Source organism: Euprymna scolopes, chromosome 35, assembly GCF_053919585.1.
Source record: "Euprymna scolopes isolate OS-2025 chromosome 35, ASM5391958v1, whole genome shotgun sequence".
In the NCBI taxonomy this organism is placed as follows: domain Eukaryota; kingdom Metazoa; phylum Mollusca; class Cephalopoda; order Sepiida; family Sepiolidae; genus Euprymna; species Euprymna scolopes.
Window position 1 is genome coordinate 70,282,258 of NC_136516.1, and position 17,565 is coordinate 70,299,822.

The 17,565-nt window shown below is 29.5% G+C and overlaps 1 protein-coding gene across 17 annotated transcripts in view; it reads right to left on the minus strand.

The window, feature by feature from the left end:
- LOC145259913 (rap guanine nucleotide exchange factor 6-like) overlaps nucleotides 1–17,565 on the minus strand; it is a 917,527-nt gene that overhangs the window by 98,221 nt on the left and 801,741 nt on the right. For 11 of the 17 annotated variants that reach the window (XR_013864228.1, XM_080117856.1, XM_080117865.1 and 8 more), the window contains 9 exons: nucleotides 17,023–17,130; nucleotides 14,078–14,281; nucleotides 12,398–12,506; nucleotides 9,944–10,178; nucleotides 7,653–7,890; nucleotides 7,179–7,243; nucleotides 6,161–6,268; nucleotides 3,381–3,615; nucleotides 1,385–1,484 (listed from right to left, as the gene is read on the minus strand). Coding sequence is in view for 16 of the 17 variants with exons in the window: in XM_080117856.1 (XP_079973982.1) it covers nucleotides 1,385–1,484; nucleotides 3,381–3,615; nucleotides 6,161–6,268; nucleotides 7,179–7,243; nucleotides 7,653–7,890; nucleotides 9,944–10,178; nucleotides 12,398–12,506; nucleotides 14,078–14,281; nucleotides 17,023–17,130 (1,402 nt within the window). In the remaining variant the exon portion in view is untranslated. The remainder of the gene's footprint in view (nucleotides 1–1,384; nucleotides 1,485–3,380; nucleotides 3,616–6,160; nucleotides 6,269–7,178; nucleotides 7,244–7,652; nucleotides 7,891–9,943; nucleotides 10,179–12,397; nucleotides 12,507–14,077; nucleotides 14,282–17,022; nucleotides 17,131–17,565) is intronic. The other 6 variants (XM_080117853.1, XM_080117855.1, XM_080117861.1 and 3 more) reach the window with 1 other exon arrangement.

The following is a 17,565-nucleotide window of genomic DNA, read 5'->3' on the forward strand; positions in this document are numbered from 1 at the left end:
ATGATATGGAAAACATTACGAAATTGAACAGGTGAAAAAATGAAATTCAAAATTAATGCAATGATGGATGTAAATTTATAACCACTATCAAATACAGATAAGTGGCCATAACACTAATGTTTTTCTATAATATTAAAGATGGCCATAGCACTAATAAAAATTAATGAATAACTCCTTAATAAATTTTAAAAAAATGAAATTTTAAAATTATATTTAGTAAGAATATTTATCCTCGTTGGGAAAATTTTATTCAGTAACAGGAGAGAAGCCAATATTAAAAACATTAAAAAGAAAAAAAAATTATCTTCAATTTAATTGTCCTTCCTAATAAAATTGCAAAAAGTTTTCTTTATATCTAGAAAATACTTATCAAATATTATGTGTCCATAAACATGATTAAGCATGATTTGTAAAATATTTTAATAAAAATTGATTAATTAATGGGTAATTAAAATCTAATGCAATTTAGTTTCAATATTTTAGTAGAAAAAAATAAATTGTAAAAAATAAAGCAATGCATGCACCTCTAACCCTTGGAGTATTTAAATGAATAAATGAAGGTTTAAGATAGAACTTTGAATGCCTCGTGCATAACTATTTTCAAAAAATTCATAATAAATTAAAATTTGGTATTATATATTTGTAACTTTTATATGATTTTTCCATATATATGCAATATTTTTGTCAATATTAACAGTGATTAAATTAATTTAATAAAAAAAAGGATATTTATTAAATCTATCTTAAAATATTTACTGAGTAATTTTCAGGGGAGATAATTTGAATTAAACTAACTTCAAAAATAAATATATGAGAAAAGAGTTTTGAAAGAGGGGAGAATGACCACTTTCTCTCTCTTTATTTCCCTCCTGTCAGTAAGCTCACACAAAAGGGAACAGAGTGATAGTGACCAACAAGTTTGTTTATGGTTTTTAATTCAATAAAAAAAATTACTAATTAAAATTTTTTTAAATACAAAAATTTTGTGAAAAAGTAAACGGAAAAAAACATAAACGTAATCATTCAGGCAAACTAATTTCTTTCTTTTTATTTCTTGATGTCTCATTAAAAATAAATTTGCATTAAAATTACCAATTTATATGAATGTCAATTTTTATTAATGTAAATAAATGTAAAGGTTTTAATCTTGTGTTTACAATAAACTTGTGAGTAAAATGATTCTTAAATTAATGTTTCAAGAATTTCAAGCAACAAACTTTGCAAAATGATATAGAGCAGATAAAACCAGCTGGTTATTAATTAAATTAAGCAATAAGTACCTATTGTAAATTTAATCACACTTGTTTGTAATTTAAGAAAACAAATAAGAATGACAAGGCCAATTATAAAGATGCAACAAGCACAAAAGTTTTTTTTTACTTACTTGCAATTTTAATGAAATGTTTGATTATCTTCATCCTTTTGACAAGATTAGTTTCACTACAAATTTCAGTCACGACCCAAAACATTTCTCGATTAGCAAGCTGAAAAAAAATTTAATTTTATCATACAAATATGATGACAGACAATAATAATTAAGTCAACAACATCTAGTTGATGCATTAAAATGACCGTCACCTGAATACTAATATGCCATTTCTCTGGTCAGAGTGCTTTTATTTTGTTATATTATAAAAGGAAGAACTGATAGATACAGTGTATTGTATGACAGTATATCTACGCTTTCCCAGTTATTTAATGTCAAATCAAATTATTTTACTAAAAAAAAATAATAATTAAGGTTCAAGTTCTTAACATTTTCAAATCCAAAATTTACATAGGCCTCAAAATCTAGAATGCCAAACGTTCTTGATATTGGTAAAAGGAGAACAAAAAATACACTTGAATATTTTTACTAATTGTGAACTTGGGATAATTCCTGAATAATTTATTCTTGGAGAAGATTAGGGAAAAAAAGGTAAATAAAAACTTATTTAGTTTTTAAGAATTCATGCTTGAAAAGTCGGTGTCATGATATAAGTAAATTCATTATCTTCAGGTTTTTAGTTAAAAATTCTATCCGTCTGTTATATTAAATGTATTTATATTTTCCTTTTAACCAAATGTATAAATGAATGTTAAAATCTCATTTTTTGATAAATGATCTACAGTAAATTATATCTATGGTTCAATTTAAGTTAGTGTACATTAAAATAATGTTCCCAGATCATTTTTACAAAATTATGATCCAACTATGAATTTATAATGTTTAAATATGAATAAATGATTTGGCAAATTAAAAAATATCAAAATCGATTGATTATTTATTTAAAATATTTAACTAAAAATAAAATGAATAATGTTCAGTTTTAAAATCCTATTAAAAAATTTGTGATTAAAAAAAAATCAACCAGCATGCATTAGCTGTTTTAGTTTCTTATCTCGTCTGTTTAGAAATTTAAAATTAAAAAATCCCAAATATTTAAATATATTATTTAGTTTATTACTTATATCTCACTGAATTATTCACAATTATTAAAAGATTGAATATAAATAAATTTGCAGACAAGGTGCATCATGGGAAGGAATATTGTAAAAGTAATGTATTTACTTGATTTAAGGGCACAAAATGAACACTAAATCTGATTTTTGTCTTTAAATGCTAATTCAAGCTAGAAATTACTTTCTCCCTATCAGTTTAAAGGTTTTAAAAGTACTATTGAATTTCATGGTTTCACAATAGTAACAATACCAAGATAAATTCACAGCTTATATTACATAAATTACTTGAAAGACAGAGCAAATTTAAAAAAATATACTGGCACTTCAAATGACAATAAAACCACTATTTATGAACATAGTGAAATGGAATAGCTTTAAATATAGAAGACAAATGTACCTATTTACTATGCCTCCCCACGGGACAGAGTTAGTCACCAGGGTCGTTTTTTAACGTGGAGAAAAGGTACAAACATAAAAATTGTCTCAGTCGTGAAGGATTTCTCCTCCACCGAAAGAGGACAAGAAATGGAAGTGCAGCATCTGAAGAACAGATACTACACTTTGATCTTGACCAAAAGGCCAAGGGGGTATAGAAGACAAATGTAATTGAAGAATCATGTACGTCAATGTTCAAATTCGTGACAATATTGTTCAGACAATACTGATAACGCTCACCAAGGGATTTGCAAACGTCACAAAACAGGTCATTAGAAGTACATTTTTTGAAACACCGTGTAGATGTTTGATTAATTATTTTTTATACATGACAGACGAACATGCAGAAATAATTGGTCAACTTTATATATAAAATAAAGTTCAGTGACCATCTTAAAAACTGGTATATCACTGCTAGCAATAGTAATTTGTATGCTTTATTCTAAGTAGCAACTTTATTGAAAGAATTAAAATCAGAAATAAAGAAATTTTACGTTTCTTACCTCTTCAAACTTGCGTATATTATGGCATCCAAACAATGATTTAATACCAAATATGTCATCTATATATTCAGTGGGCTCAATCTCCCGAAACACCTCAAAATCTGAGAGGGTCAATTGTGATGCCAATTCCATTGTATTTAATTGCAGCAAATTAATTTGAGATTCTTTAATAAGTTCACCCATCATTTCTTCTGGTACAAGCGTGTCGGTGCAAATATTGTCTTTCAAGTAGTATCTAGAAGAGAGAGAGAAAAAAAAGGCGGAAGACTTAAGTGTAAGCAAAAAGAGGCAGAGAGAAGAAGCTTCCAATTGGTCCACCAAAATTATAGGGAAGAGTCTTAATAGTCATTATCATTGTTATAATATTCAGTTTAATATCTGTTTTGTAAGCTGACATGTATTGGACAGCTTTTAGAAATTGATTTTCAAGCTAATCGCTGGTCCAGTTTCTTCGGAACTCATTTCCTTAATCAAGGCAAGATTTTTATAGGCTGGATACCCCACAGTGCTCAGCATTTGTTAATTGGTAAAAGCTGACAAACTATTCATAAACTGAAAACTGATAATGACCCCTAGGAATTTATGGTACAACCAACTGACCAGAGATGATTTTGAAATTTAATTAAACTAATATTATAGATTAACAAGACCCAATATTGATCAGGACTGAATAAGAAACTATTGTAATACCACCCTGGCTGGGTCCTCGTCCTACACATAGGCAAGAAAATGCACACTAACCCTAAATCACAGTGGCTACACTTAACTCTGTCTAGTGGCGGACAATTCAGAGGTGACCAGACCATCACTGGTTACTGGAAAATACTGCCCAGATTCTCGGAACACACAAAACGTACATGACCCTATGTACGTGTGGCAACGCTGTTTACTTCGGCCAGCTGTACGTCGCTTCGACTTCGTACTCAGTTCTCTTCTTACAATGGCTTGGTCTGTGTCTTCACCAACTCTGATTGTTCATAAGTTGTGACTCTAAATAGAAATTATCTGAGGACTGGTGGCTTCCTTTAGTAAAGTTATGGTGAATAACAATAAGTCCAGGGGCTTGTCTCTGCACAGTGTAGATGCAGGGGGTTAGAACAGGGTGAGACTTAAGTCGGGGGTTTCTCCTGACTGGTGTGAAAACCCTGGGTAGTTAGCAGAGTGTGTCCTAAGTCAGGCAGCTAGTAGAGCATGTCCTCGAGGCTATTTTTGCCTTTCATTATATTGAGAATCAGTTGAGCTTAACCCAGCTCCAATTCCCAGAATTCCATTTCACAATTCTCAGAAAACCAATCTCAGACAAGTTTTGAAATTCTCACGGTCTAAAAATAAAAATTTCCTTTTCGCCTTCCTTAATGTGCATATCTGATTGCAACTCCTGACAGAAGATTGCCTAACCCCTCCATTGGGTCTCTACCTTTCACCATCACTCACGTGGGAGGATCCATTCTTCATTTGCATAACCAGGGTTTTTTTCCAAGTGCAATTTCGTACAAATAAAAAAATAAATAATTTGGTTATCTTTTGGGGGTGATCAAATTCCCCGGACAATAATAAATAAACACCTGATATTGTCTCCACCATCTTGTTTTACTTTATCCAAAGAAACTCATAACATCCGACTCATATTTCAGGTGACCCAATAATAAATTTTGACCACCCAGAATTTGGTTAACTGTTTTTTCTTAATAGGGATAGCTTATTCTGATGAACTAGTCAAATCGCCAAAAAGCGCCATTTCTCACATTTTTTTACAGATATCTTTATTTGGGAGCATCTGGTTTTCAGCTTTTTTTTTTTTTTTTTTTTTTTTTTAAATGACCATTTATATCAACAAAAATTATCATGAAATAAAACAGATTTCTTCTTTCTCAAGACATGGGTATGTATATTAAATGGATACCATAACCTTTCCTAACAATGCTCTTTCCTTCCAGCATTATCATCATCATCATCGTTACAGCCAACAACACTGTCGCACTATAACCTGCTGCTCCTAGCACAAAATATCATTACTTTTTCATTATCTTTAAATGTTATATTATCCAGCTTTTGGGGTGGGGCTTAGAGATGTACCAGATATTGATTTGATTGAATAAAGTAGATATACTGGGACATATATTAATAAATTTATAGTCGAGGCACAAAATTAAATGTTACTTTTTCTATTTTGTTTTTAATTTCGAAAATTTTCAGAAATAATTTTTTGTAAACTGTATTTCTTTTTATGGGCGTCAAGCATGAACGCAGACCCAACAATAATGTGGTACACCTCCCCTCCTCGTCAAATTGAAATATATTAATTGAAGTATTCTGGGAAATATAGTTTCAAAATATACATGTTATAGGTGTCTATTTTCACTTCCAAGTAACAAATGCAATAAAATAAAGTTGCCCAGTGTGAACAGATTCCTGCAATATTACTGTGTTCCCTTTGCTCAGAATCAGAATGAAATATACTCCTCCAAGTAGCATGGATGATGCATTTTCAGTATATATAAGTTTATTTTTTTATTTATTAAATGAAATTTTCAGGTGGGTGGGGTAAAAAAGAAAGAAAAAAAAGAGACAGAGGTTGTTAATAACATCTGTGCCTGTTATTAGGGATTAACACTGGTTCTCCCACTTTGGTGTGTAGAAATGGTGCTGCCTGGGAGTAGTCACTACTTGCAACCAGGTTTATTATTTATTTTCATCTCACACCATAAATGACAAGTATTAGTTCTATTTTCGAAATGCATTTGCAAACAAATTAACAAGCATAATAATAAAGACCTCACCTGCTATTTAGGCCGAGTTTTTCATGGAGATTAGTCATTTGCTCGGGTAACCTTTTTTGTTTTGTCAAACCACCAGGCGTAACTGTCACTTCACAAAGACAGTAATTCCTGCAAAATGGATGAAAAAGGTTAATTAAAATTCGCAATGGTAAATATTAGAAATTTAAAGCAAAAATAAATTTTCATACTGTGTAATTAAAATAACTTGATTTAAAGAAAAAAATTAACTTATTTGAAAAGTAAAAAAAAAAAAAAAAAAAAAAAAAAAAAAAAATTTCTGCAAATATATTTCTAGGTCAAAAATAAGAGTCAGGAATTTTTTCAAAAAGTTAGCCAAGGATGGAACAGCTTCAATAAAAGACTAATTTTTGTTAATTGATTTTCCATTGTAGCATATTTTCCTCCATTTAATTTATGCATAAATTAGATTTGGATGCTTTTTTTTATGTTTACTTAATGCATAATCCAATCATTTTTGTAAAAATTTTATGTTTCAAGTTCTTTACATCTTCATATATTTATTCATGGTTGTTTTGTAAAGGAAAATTGTTTTTTACTTTGCAGAACATGATTGAGTTTTGGATGGGGAAAGGAAAAAAACATTAGTTTTTCATGCATTTTAGATCAGGAATCCGGTATCTTCATACAGCCTGATGAAGTAGCATAAGTATAAACTGAGAGTCCTAAAAAGAGCATAATTATCTCCCCTGACTTGAGTTATTTTATGAAACAGTTAAATGTTTGGATTTGAAATTTGTCTTCATTATTTTGAACTTGCATCATTTGTCTTTTTTCTCTACATATAATTAAAAAACATGTCAATTTAAAGCATAGGCATGTGGGTAGCACCTTTTCTCCAGGGGAAAATTCATAGTTTTGAAGGAATGCTAGGCAATTTTGATATGAACAATACTATTAAATATCAAACAAAGTTACTAAATGGATAAACAAGTTTTCAAGTATTAAATGCACATTAGGATGTAGTGAAAGTAAAATAATATTTGAGCAGAATACTTACCGACTAGGGTCAGTGATTCCAAACTCTTGAAGTGCAAGCATAACAGTTGTTCTAGCATCAGTTTCCTATGATGAAATAAAAACGAAAATTATTAAATGGAATATTAAATTGGAATTGAAGACATACGGTTTGAAAATCAAAAAAATAATTTTTATATTTTTATAAATATTGAAATACATAATCTAGAGGGAAAGAGGAAAGGCAGAGAAATTGGTATGTTATGACTTTGCTTTGGAATTTCTAAATATTTATGAAATTTGTGGTGTCATCTCTTACCCACATTTTTTATTGTTTACATTATTCTTCTCATGATTTCCCTAATCATTAAGCATTCTCACCATCTAAAACAATTTTGAAATGAAAAATGTGCACTGTGACAAAGGTTTAGTAGTATTTAGAGATTTAATAACAAGGTATCAAAAATATTGATTCAACGGGTTATGTGTAGTCTTATATTCAAATGAAGATACTAACCTTGAAAACTGGAAGGTACTTGAAAGATTGATCCGATCGATAAATCTTAAGCACATTTTCAGGGAATTCTGTCTTTGCATCATCAATATTCAACCCAGAAACTGATAAGTCAGGGTTACTAATAGACAAATTACTAGACATGCCAGCAGTAGAGGAGGAGGTAGACGACGAGGTGGAAGACTTGCGAGACGGTTTCGTATATAAACTTTCATCAGAGTGATTCATACTGTTATCACTACTGAAAAATAAAATGATGCAGATAAACAAAGAAAAATAAAATTATTCACATCTTGAGTATTACATCTGGTTAAGAACCAGATAACACGCAATTAACCATACTGAAACCAGCAACCTCTTAATTTCGTAAATATTATGTTTCTAAGAACTTACAATTAATTGATGGATTTAATTAAAAATTAATCATAATAACTAAGAAATTATACTCCTAGGGTTCCCTGATAATTTAATAATCCATATAATTTGTGTAAATTTACTTCCAACTGAATCCAAAAATTTGAGTCCTTGAGTGCAGAGCTACCTCTTTTTTCTTGCCAAAACATGGCGATTTTTATATCTGACAAATGTCGGAGGTTCCATTGACCAAAACGTTGTGCAGGTAACACTCAAGATGAGAACAATTGTGCGATTAATCTGAATAATACAAATATTGAAAATTATGTATCATTTAGATGACGCATCTCGGTTTTTATTTTCACAACGCTTCGTCAGATGTAGCAGCCAATCTTTAAGTATATTTTTTGGAACTTGGGAAATTTCTAATTGTACTCAGGAATCTATATAAAATTTCAAACTGAAACCTCTGTCTAATCCACAAGGATAAGTTGTTCCCATTCTGTCAGCCATGACTGAGCAGAAGTGTTAATTTATGTTATCATTAAGTATTGTCACCTGAAGTAGGGATTGAACCTTCAACCTCCAGAAAACTGCCACTAATAGAAAATAACTGAAAGTAATAATACCACATGTCAATACAAGATCAGGTTTAATACTCATACACATCAATGGTTAAAAGCCTTGGTTAACAATTTAAATTTTTTTCTTCGTTTGTTTTACAGCATATCAACCATCAATGACTTATTTAATGTAAAATCTAATTGCCAGATAAGATCCTATAGATGGGATAATCATTTTTTTTTTATTTATGTATTCTTTTAAGATAGTTTGAAGTAACATTTTATTGAACATTCTTATTTCTTTAATGAAGTTTAAGATATTGCTTGGGTTAGTGCCTATTTAATGCCAAATCCAGTTATCTTAATTTTTTCATTCCTTGTCCCATTTTTTATTTTCAAATATTTATCCATAGTTTGCTTTTATTATTTGTTAAGGATGAAAGTTATACAATCAGTTAGTTTTCTGGAGGTTGAAAGTTCAATCCTTGCCACAAGCAATAACTAAGCATAATATAAACTAACATTTCTACATGGTAATGGCTGACAGACTGAGAATAATCTATATCTATAGATTGAAGAAAGGTTTTAAATCAAAATTCTTTACAGGTTCCAGAGTTCGAAACAATGCACCTGAAGAAAGTCTGTGATGACACCAGCCATAAATGGGAATTTAACAACCAAGATGAGAATAGTAATTCAAATTATAAATCTGTTTCTTATGAATTCCGTAATAAAATATTCAAATCAACTTGACAGGATTGAAGACATTGCCAAGGCTGCTGAAAAGAAGGCAGCCTCTCTCTATTATGCTATAAAAGTACTCACACCTGAAATTATCCTGTATCTCTACAAAACTACCATTCACTCATGCATGAAGTATTGTTGTCACATCTAGATTGATGTATTTGCCATTAGTCTCTCCCTTTTAGACATGGTTCAAAAAAACAGTCTCCAATCTAATAAGTTCCACACTATCAACCAAGCTCCAAACCCTGTTGCCTCCACTGTGTTTTACAAGTACTTTAATGGAGTATGCTCTAATGAACTCTTAGCACTTGTAGTACCCTTCTGACGTAAATATCCTCAACAAACAGGAAAATCCCACCCCTTCACTGTAGAGGTCCTTACATGCTGGAAAATTAATACTTTAACAGTTTCTCCCTTTAAACTGCCAGACTTTGGAACTCCTTCCCTTTTTCTTGCTTCCTTGACTGTACAAAATGACTGCAGAAAATGTAAGTGTAATGAGAACAGATATCTCACTGTTCCACTCCCTACATAGTGCTTTTGTAGATTTGTCCTCAAATAGTAGTTCCTTACGTCTAAGTAGCAACATGCCTTGCTTGGGGTGAACAAAAAAAAAAAAAAAAAACTTACTTGTTTAGCTTTGGTATAAAATTTATCCTCATCAAAGCTTTGCGAATTTTCGGTTTGTAAGTCATTGTCATAAACCCACGTTCTTTTTTATCATTCTTTTTCTCTTTGGTTAATGAGATAGCCGGTACCAAGGAGGCCTCCAAATCAGGGGCGGAAAGCCGCTGCTTATGGTCGGTATACTTGACCGGCTCATCTTTACTAAGACGTTTCTTCTCAGCTAATAACTCACGGAACTCTACAAAAAGAGAAATTAAGTGATAAGTTTTTCTTATGTGAAAAATGTAACATTAGTACTGAAGACTATACTTTATAAATAAAAAATATCAAAATATAGAGTGCAATAACTATTAAAAATATTTGTATGACATTACCATATATAATCTATAATATAAAGAAAAAATATCAAAATATAGAGTGCAATAACTATTAAAAATATTTGTATGACATTACCATATATAATCTATAATATAAAGAAAAAATATCAAAATATAGAGTGCAATAACTATTAAAAATATTTGTATGACATTACCATATATAATCTATAATATAAAGAGCAGTTGTCTGTACACTTGTATGCCTAGCTAAAAGGAAAAAACAACAAAACAAATAACCAGAAAATTTTCTTGATCTGCATTGTCCCAGTATGAATAATATCTAAAATTTTGAAAAAATTATACCTTCTTTAATCCTAAATTGGAGCAGATTTTGCCAGACAAGGAACGGGGTTGTGATCAATCAGATTATGGACTAAAGGGAAATAACCCTAATATTTTAATCAATTATGCCAACTCATAGCTCCAGGAATCCATAAAAACAAGTAGAGCATGTGTAGGTGCGTGTCCAAAGAGAGGAATGGGTTGGACAAAAAAGAAAGAAGGGAGGCGGGAGAAAACTGAAGAGAAAGTAAAAGAGAGAAAGATAGGAGATTGAAATTTTAATAAAATATGTTACACTTTTGATGTAGGCAATGTTGGGTAGCCCTGCTGTTACATCTTTTTTTTTTCTTTTCTACTTCTATATTAATAAAATAGAACAATTTTTCTTATTTCTATCTATCTTCCTTCTATATCAGTAAATGGTAACGATTTTCTATATTAATAAAATAGTAATTTTTCTGCTATAAGTTTTTACATTCTAGGATAATAAGTAAACATTTTCTATACACAACTTTTACACTCACCATTTACAGTTACTACTAGAGCATGTTCATACATTTTGTCCCCGTTTAATAATTCTTATTTTTTATCTCAATGGGTGTACTATCTCAAATATACAATCCCTCTGAGAGAGTAACAAAGGCTTTCAACCTGATGCAATTCACTTCTCATCTGTAACCAAAAATCATCACTTATTCAGGTCAACTTTTTTTTTTATATGTAGATAATTTATTCTTTAACTTTCCACATATTCATATTTAATACATACTGAATTATGCTTAAAGCTTTAACAAATGCTCCCTTATTCTTGCTGGTTGGTGGAATGAAAGAATACAACAAGACTATCAGTTGCACATAATTAGTTTTTGGAATAGGAGATCATAAAAAACGAACAGCTCACCTTTCAATAATATGGACGGCTTTGTTTACCAATAACACGCACACAATATGTTACTCTTACATATTGTGATATTAAATACAACTCGTTTTAATGCGCAGATATACATGTGCTTAATAAATCTCCAAAAATTCAACGAATGGTCAGATTTTCACAAGATTTGATACTTATTCAATTTTGATTAATTTATATGTAAAGTACAATTTTCAAAAAATATATGAAAGAAAATAGTTTCTTTGTATCTGATAACACCCATATTTCATTTTATGCAATAAATTATAACATTATTCTAAGGTTACATTTATTATTTACTATGAATTTGTATATAAAAATGCAAATAAATTCAATATAAATTGAAACAAAAAAATCTCATTAATACATGCTATAATGTATTAATGAGATTTTTTGTTTAAAAAACATTGAATTCTGTTGAATCGCTATAAAAAAAAAATAAAAAAAATAAATAAAAAAACATTCTAGAAAATAATTTTTAGAAGATTAAAATGATTCAAAATCCATTCTTTAGAAATGTTCAGTTCTGACCATAGAATTTTAAGTAAACGTTTCCTATTGCTTTCTAATTAGATGTTATTTCCATTATTCATATTTTATGCTTTTGATCTATTCATAAATAAATAATGCCTATAAACAGCTTCATAAAGTACACACAAAATTATGACATCATTGATTCTCTGGTGAGCAATGGAGGTTCCTACTGATGACTTCATAAAAATAACTACATATATTCATTTAAAAAGAATATTTCTTTTTATTTAACAATTTCCTATTTACCCCGAGCAGTGCCAGGAAACAAGTACAGCTAGTATATATATTATACTAGAAATGTTCAGAAGACTAAGAAATCAACTTTTATTTGATATCAAATAAAAAGATACTCACCTAAGAGATTTGATTTAACTGTAATAGAAAGGTGGGTTGTTCCCCGTAAAGTTTCAAGAGCTTTACAATGTGAAATATTAACAAAATTGACACCATTTACTTCCAAAATCTGAAAATTAGAAAACCAAAGAGTTTATAAACAAAAATAAAACCAGCAGAAAAAAAAAGAGATTAAGGAAAATAATTTGATACTCTAAAATGGGAAGAGTTTAGAGAGAAAAACTGATAACATTTTATCTGGATTTACCTCCCGTGCGTTTGATTGAACTTTCATTTAAAATCTGAAAGATGCTATTTGAAATTATTTCCCATTTAAAAATCAATTCTTATGATATTCTTAATTTATTAAATAATAGTAATTCTATACTAAAAAGTAGCAGTACTAAACATTTAGAAAAGATTGAAGAAGTCGAACATGTGGGTTTCCCCTTCACGAGTGAAAAATTTACTTTCACCATGACTAATGTTTGTGCAAAATTTCAAAAAATCTAAGGCATGGTTATTAAGAAAAGTGTGAACAAATAAACGATATTTTACCCCTATAATGACCTTGTTGGGAGGAGGGGGGCACGCACAAACCAAAGTTATCTTGTATCCTGGAAAAATCTGTTCTGGCAAAAATTTACTTTCATCATGACTAACGTTTATGCAAAATTAAAAAAAAAATCCAAAAAAAGTGGGAAAAAAGTAAATGGACAAAAATGGACAAACAGGAACGGGAGTGAATCCCTCCTTTGACGGGGGGGGGGGGACGACCAAATTATATGCATGGAACAATGACCTAATTGTTAGAACTGATGATTAGTGATAATCTTCTGAAGGTTCAATCCTTACTAAGAATAACATGAACTAAAAATTTTACCATATAGCTGACAAAATGAGAACAATCTACCTCTATAGATTAATTGATGTGTTCAGTTCCAGAATTTAACAAAGGTCTATAAATTTAACTAAACGGTTTCCAAATTCGAAAAAGATGGACAGATGTTATAAAAGTTTGTGAGCATAGCAATCAAGATGAGAATAATAGTCTGAATAAAATCAAAACACTCCGAATTATAATCCTCATCTAAAAAATTTCAAAATAAATTCATATGAATCAGCTTCTTTTTTTTTACTGATTTGATTCTTTTGTCAGCATTGGTTTCTCAGATAGTTTCTAAAATGAGGCAGTCACAAGAGGGACCACATGAAGGTTGTCAATATCCCTAAGTGAAAAGGATGCTATGCACAGACTGGATAATAACTTGGTACAGCCAGATTATCAGTTTGCATCAGTATCCATTTCATCAGACACTTTCCCCAAAAAAGATATTAAACTTATCAAATCATTTTTTAAACTGATCATTTTTTTTGTATTTACTTTTAATTTATTTAACTGATATTAGTTTAGAACTAGCGTTAATAATTTATTTTTCTGTGATTAACCTAGTTAGATTATTTTTATGCAAATATATTAAAACAATTGGATAGTGATGAATATAAAGTGATGTAATATAGTGTTTAAAAGGAAAAGTGAGGGGTGAAAAAAAAGGGTAGAAGGAAAGGGGAAGGGAAAAAGGAAAAGGAAGAGAGGAAAAAGGTGGGGGGAAAAGAAATAGAGGGAACAGGAAAAAGGAGAATAAAGAAAAAGAGAAAAGGAACAAAAAAAAAGAAAAAAGGTTGATTATAATAACTGACCTGATCCCCCCTTTTTAAACCAGCATCATATGCCTTTGACCCTTTTTCCACCTGGGAAACAAAAATTCCTGCACCTCTCTCTAAACCTCCGATGATGAGAAAATGCAAGATTTCTTCACGTGTTGCTCTTGTCAGCGTCACAGTACGAGGATGTGCTTTACTTGAACAAGCCAATTCGAGAAGATGCAACTGACTGTTCATTTTCTGAAAGTAGACAATTACATAATTATATGTCATACCAAAATTAGTAATAATTTAAAAAAAAAAAATTATTACGAAAAATGATAGTGTAGAAAAATAATTACAAGAGAAAATAGACATTGAATAAGCACTTTTAATGCAGCAATCCAACAAAAATTGCAAATTCAAATAATCATTGTTGAAAAAGACAATCTAATTAAGAAACCGAAAACACAGAAAAAATCTGTAAGGTGTACATACCAGTCACAGATTTGAAAACCTCATATTCCAAAACTAACGTAACTTGATCAAGTATCCTTTTTTTATATAGAAAATAATTGTTTACAATTTTTAGTGTTTAATAGTAGATTGTAGAATCACAAGGCTCTTTATTTATTAAAGATAGCAGAATGACACACACACACCACCCTCACTTCCACAAATAATTGGATTTTCTTGTTAAAAAAAAAAAAAAAATACTTGATCAATTTACGTAATTTTTGGAAAATTACATTTTCATTCCATGACAAGTATTTCCATTTGTGCTTTTTAATTACGATAAATTATGAATAAAAATTAAATATTTTATGCGTTTCTTGATGATTGATACCCTTTTTCTTTTACTATAAATTTTTTTTTTTTTTTTTCAAATAAAAAAAATGTAATATGTAGTATTAAAACTTTTTACCCACCCCTTTTTTATTAATTAAGAAATTTAATCTATCAAAAGTTTTAAGCTATCCTTATGTCAATTAAATATTTTGGAAGCAATTTACATCTAATAATCTTCAGAGATTAAAACATTAATTTAACAAAATTGGTTATAGTTTTATAGTAATTTGCTTCAAGTGATTTAATGACTAAAATGATGCCATAATTAAATTTTGAAAATTGTATTTAAAAACAAAATGTATAATTTGGTTAAATTTTTTTCTTAGATGAAAGTAAAAAAAAAAAAAATACAGCTAGCATTTGTATGAAAGTGAGAAAAAATATGAAGTATTATTTAGGATTATTTTTATTTTTATTGATTTTGAAAAACTTATTCCTTGGTGTGTGTACATTATAATTACTTGTAAAAAAAAAAAAAATGCATTTCATGTTGAAATTAGTTAAAAAAAAAAAAAAAAAAATCTAAAAATTACAAAAAATGGCATTTTTGCATAATTTGACCCGAATTCTCATGAATTCCCGTCAAGCATGGATCGGGCGAGACCGGCAATCATCGGTGTCAGCCGTGAGCGTTGTTCAAATGTTGAAATGCTAACTCGACTTTCATATTTTATTTATTTAATTTTTTTTTCTGTTATGTTTTTAGTAATTTTTAAGGTGATATTAAGGGGGCAGGGCTGACTTTTTATTTTCTGATTAGTTACTTATTATTTATTTATAAATTTTTTTTAATTGAATTTTTGCGAGTTTGATTAGCCAATGAAAAAGCACTATCTAAATAGAAGCAGACGACATTTGAATTGGAAGAAAGCGACTAAACCAACAAAAAAAGGAAGCTGACAAACAAATATATTTTCGAACTCGCCAAACGGAAAAATGACAGGCAAGAAAATAAATCTATACGTGTTAGAAAAAGAAATGAAAACATTTATGCAGACAATCTCATATTGTCAGGGGAAGAAATTGCTGTCCCCAAAAATTGAGGTGCAACAATTGTAAACACAAATGTTTACTTAAAAAAAGATTATATGCGAAGGATGGTTTCTCGTGGAGATGTACAAATGGACAGTGCCATCAAAAGAACTTGACTGAACAACAAGTCTTAAAAAAAAAAAAAAAAAAAAAAAAAAAACTTGTACTAACAACTAACAATTATACGGTTAAAAAAATCTTTTCTTGGAGGAAAAAACAAACTTTCTGTTGATAAATATTTTGCAAAAAACAAAAAAATTAAATACTAAAATGAAATAAACATATTTTCATTTTTCAAGGTAGGTTTTTTTGTTATTTTTGATTATTTGCATTTGTATTTTTTCCAGTCTGTTTTTTTTTTGTTTTTTTTTTTCATTAGTCTGCATCTGTTACGACGCACTCAGCTGACATCGATAATTGCTGATGTTGCCCAATCCATGCTTGACGGGAATTCATGAGAATTCGGATCAAATTATGCAAGAGTACCCAAAAAATAATTGAGTAGATCTATTAGTACTTTTTTTTTTCTTGCAAAAGTCATTATCATATTTTTGACCTTCCATTTGCAAGTTAACTGAAAACAAAGGAGATAAGCCAGTCTGTGATAGAGAATTGGCCGCAATAGAAGAAACTGATAAAGTCTGCATTATTCGATAAATTTTAGTTTTTCTTCTTTTCTATACTCTTTTTTACTTTCTATTTCTTGAGAATTTTTACCAATTTCACAATAACACATTAAGGGTTTTTACTTAAATACATTTTTTAAATTCAATTATAATGCACAAACATCTATTTAACCCCAAAATACAATAATTCTGTGTCGCACAGTCTTTAAAATCCTTTTCATTGTTCTGTTTAGCCAATTGAGTCTTTTCTATTACAAATTCTTAATGTTCTTTCAAATTATTTTCACGATTGTGAGATTTTATGAATAGATAAATACATAGAACTTAGCTCTTAAAAATAAAAATGTGAGATTGCCTATAATGTAAATTTACTCAAAAAAAAAAAAAAGTTTCACAATTATAACTATATTCTCCTAGTATGACACTTTTTTTTTATTATTCTGATGGTAGAATTACTTACAAATTAAATATTTGCCTTTTAAAGCAGTGACTTACCTCTTGTACTAGAAGATTTTCAAATTGCTCCAAAAATTCACACATAACCGAATCCATCTCAAAATCATTAAAGTGATTGTTCACCCATAATAACACAACTCGGGCAACCTGAAAATATTCAACAAGAAATTTAACATTTCACCCCCTTTTTTTTTTATTTTTTTTTTAAACAGTTTATACCTTTCGGTTCATTCTTTAAAACAGAAAATTAAAACAACTACTTCACCGACGTATTTGATGTGTACTGTGATATGGCTGTGATATGTGCTCATGATAAAACAAAACAGTATCGTGATTGCAGTATATTGAATGAAAATTTTTTTTTTAAATTAAAATGATATCAATGATCTCTCTGTAAAGGCCTGCATAAGAAATTGTTTCACAACGTATCAACTAGTATAGCCACGTCATACACCATCAGCAATCTGAAGTGTTCTAAAGTAAACATCCATGTTGATGGCTTAAAGCCATGCAATAGGTCACTTATGACATGGAGAGAATCAATAGCCGTTTATCAAAATTTACAATTGATTAACTAGTTTC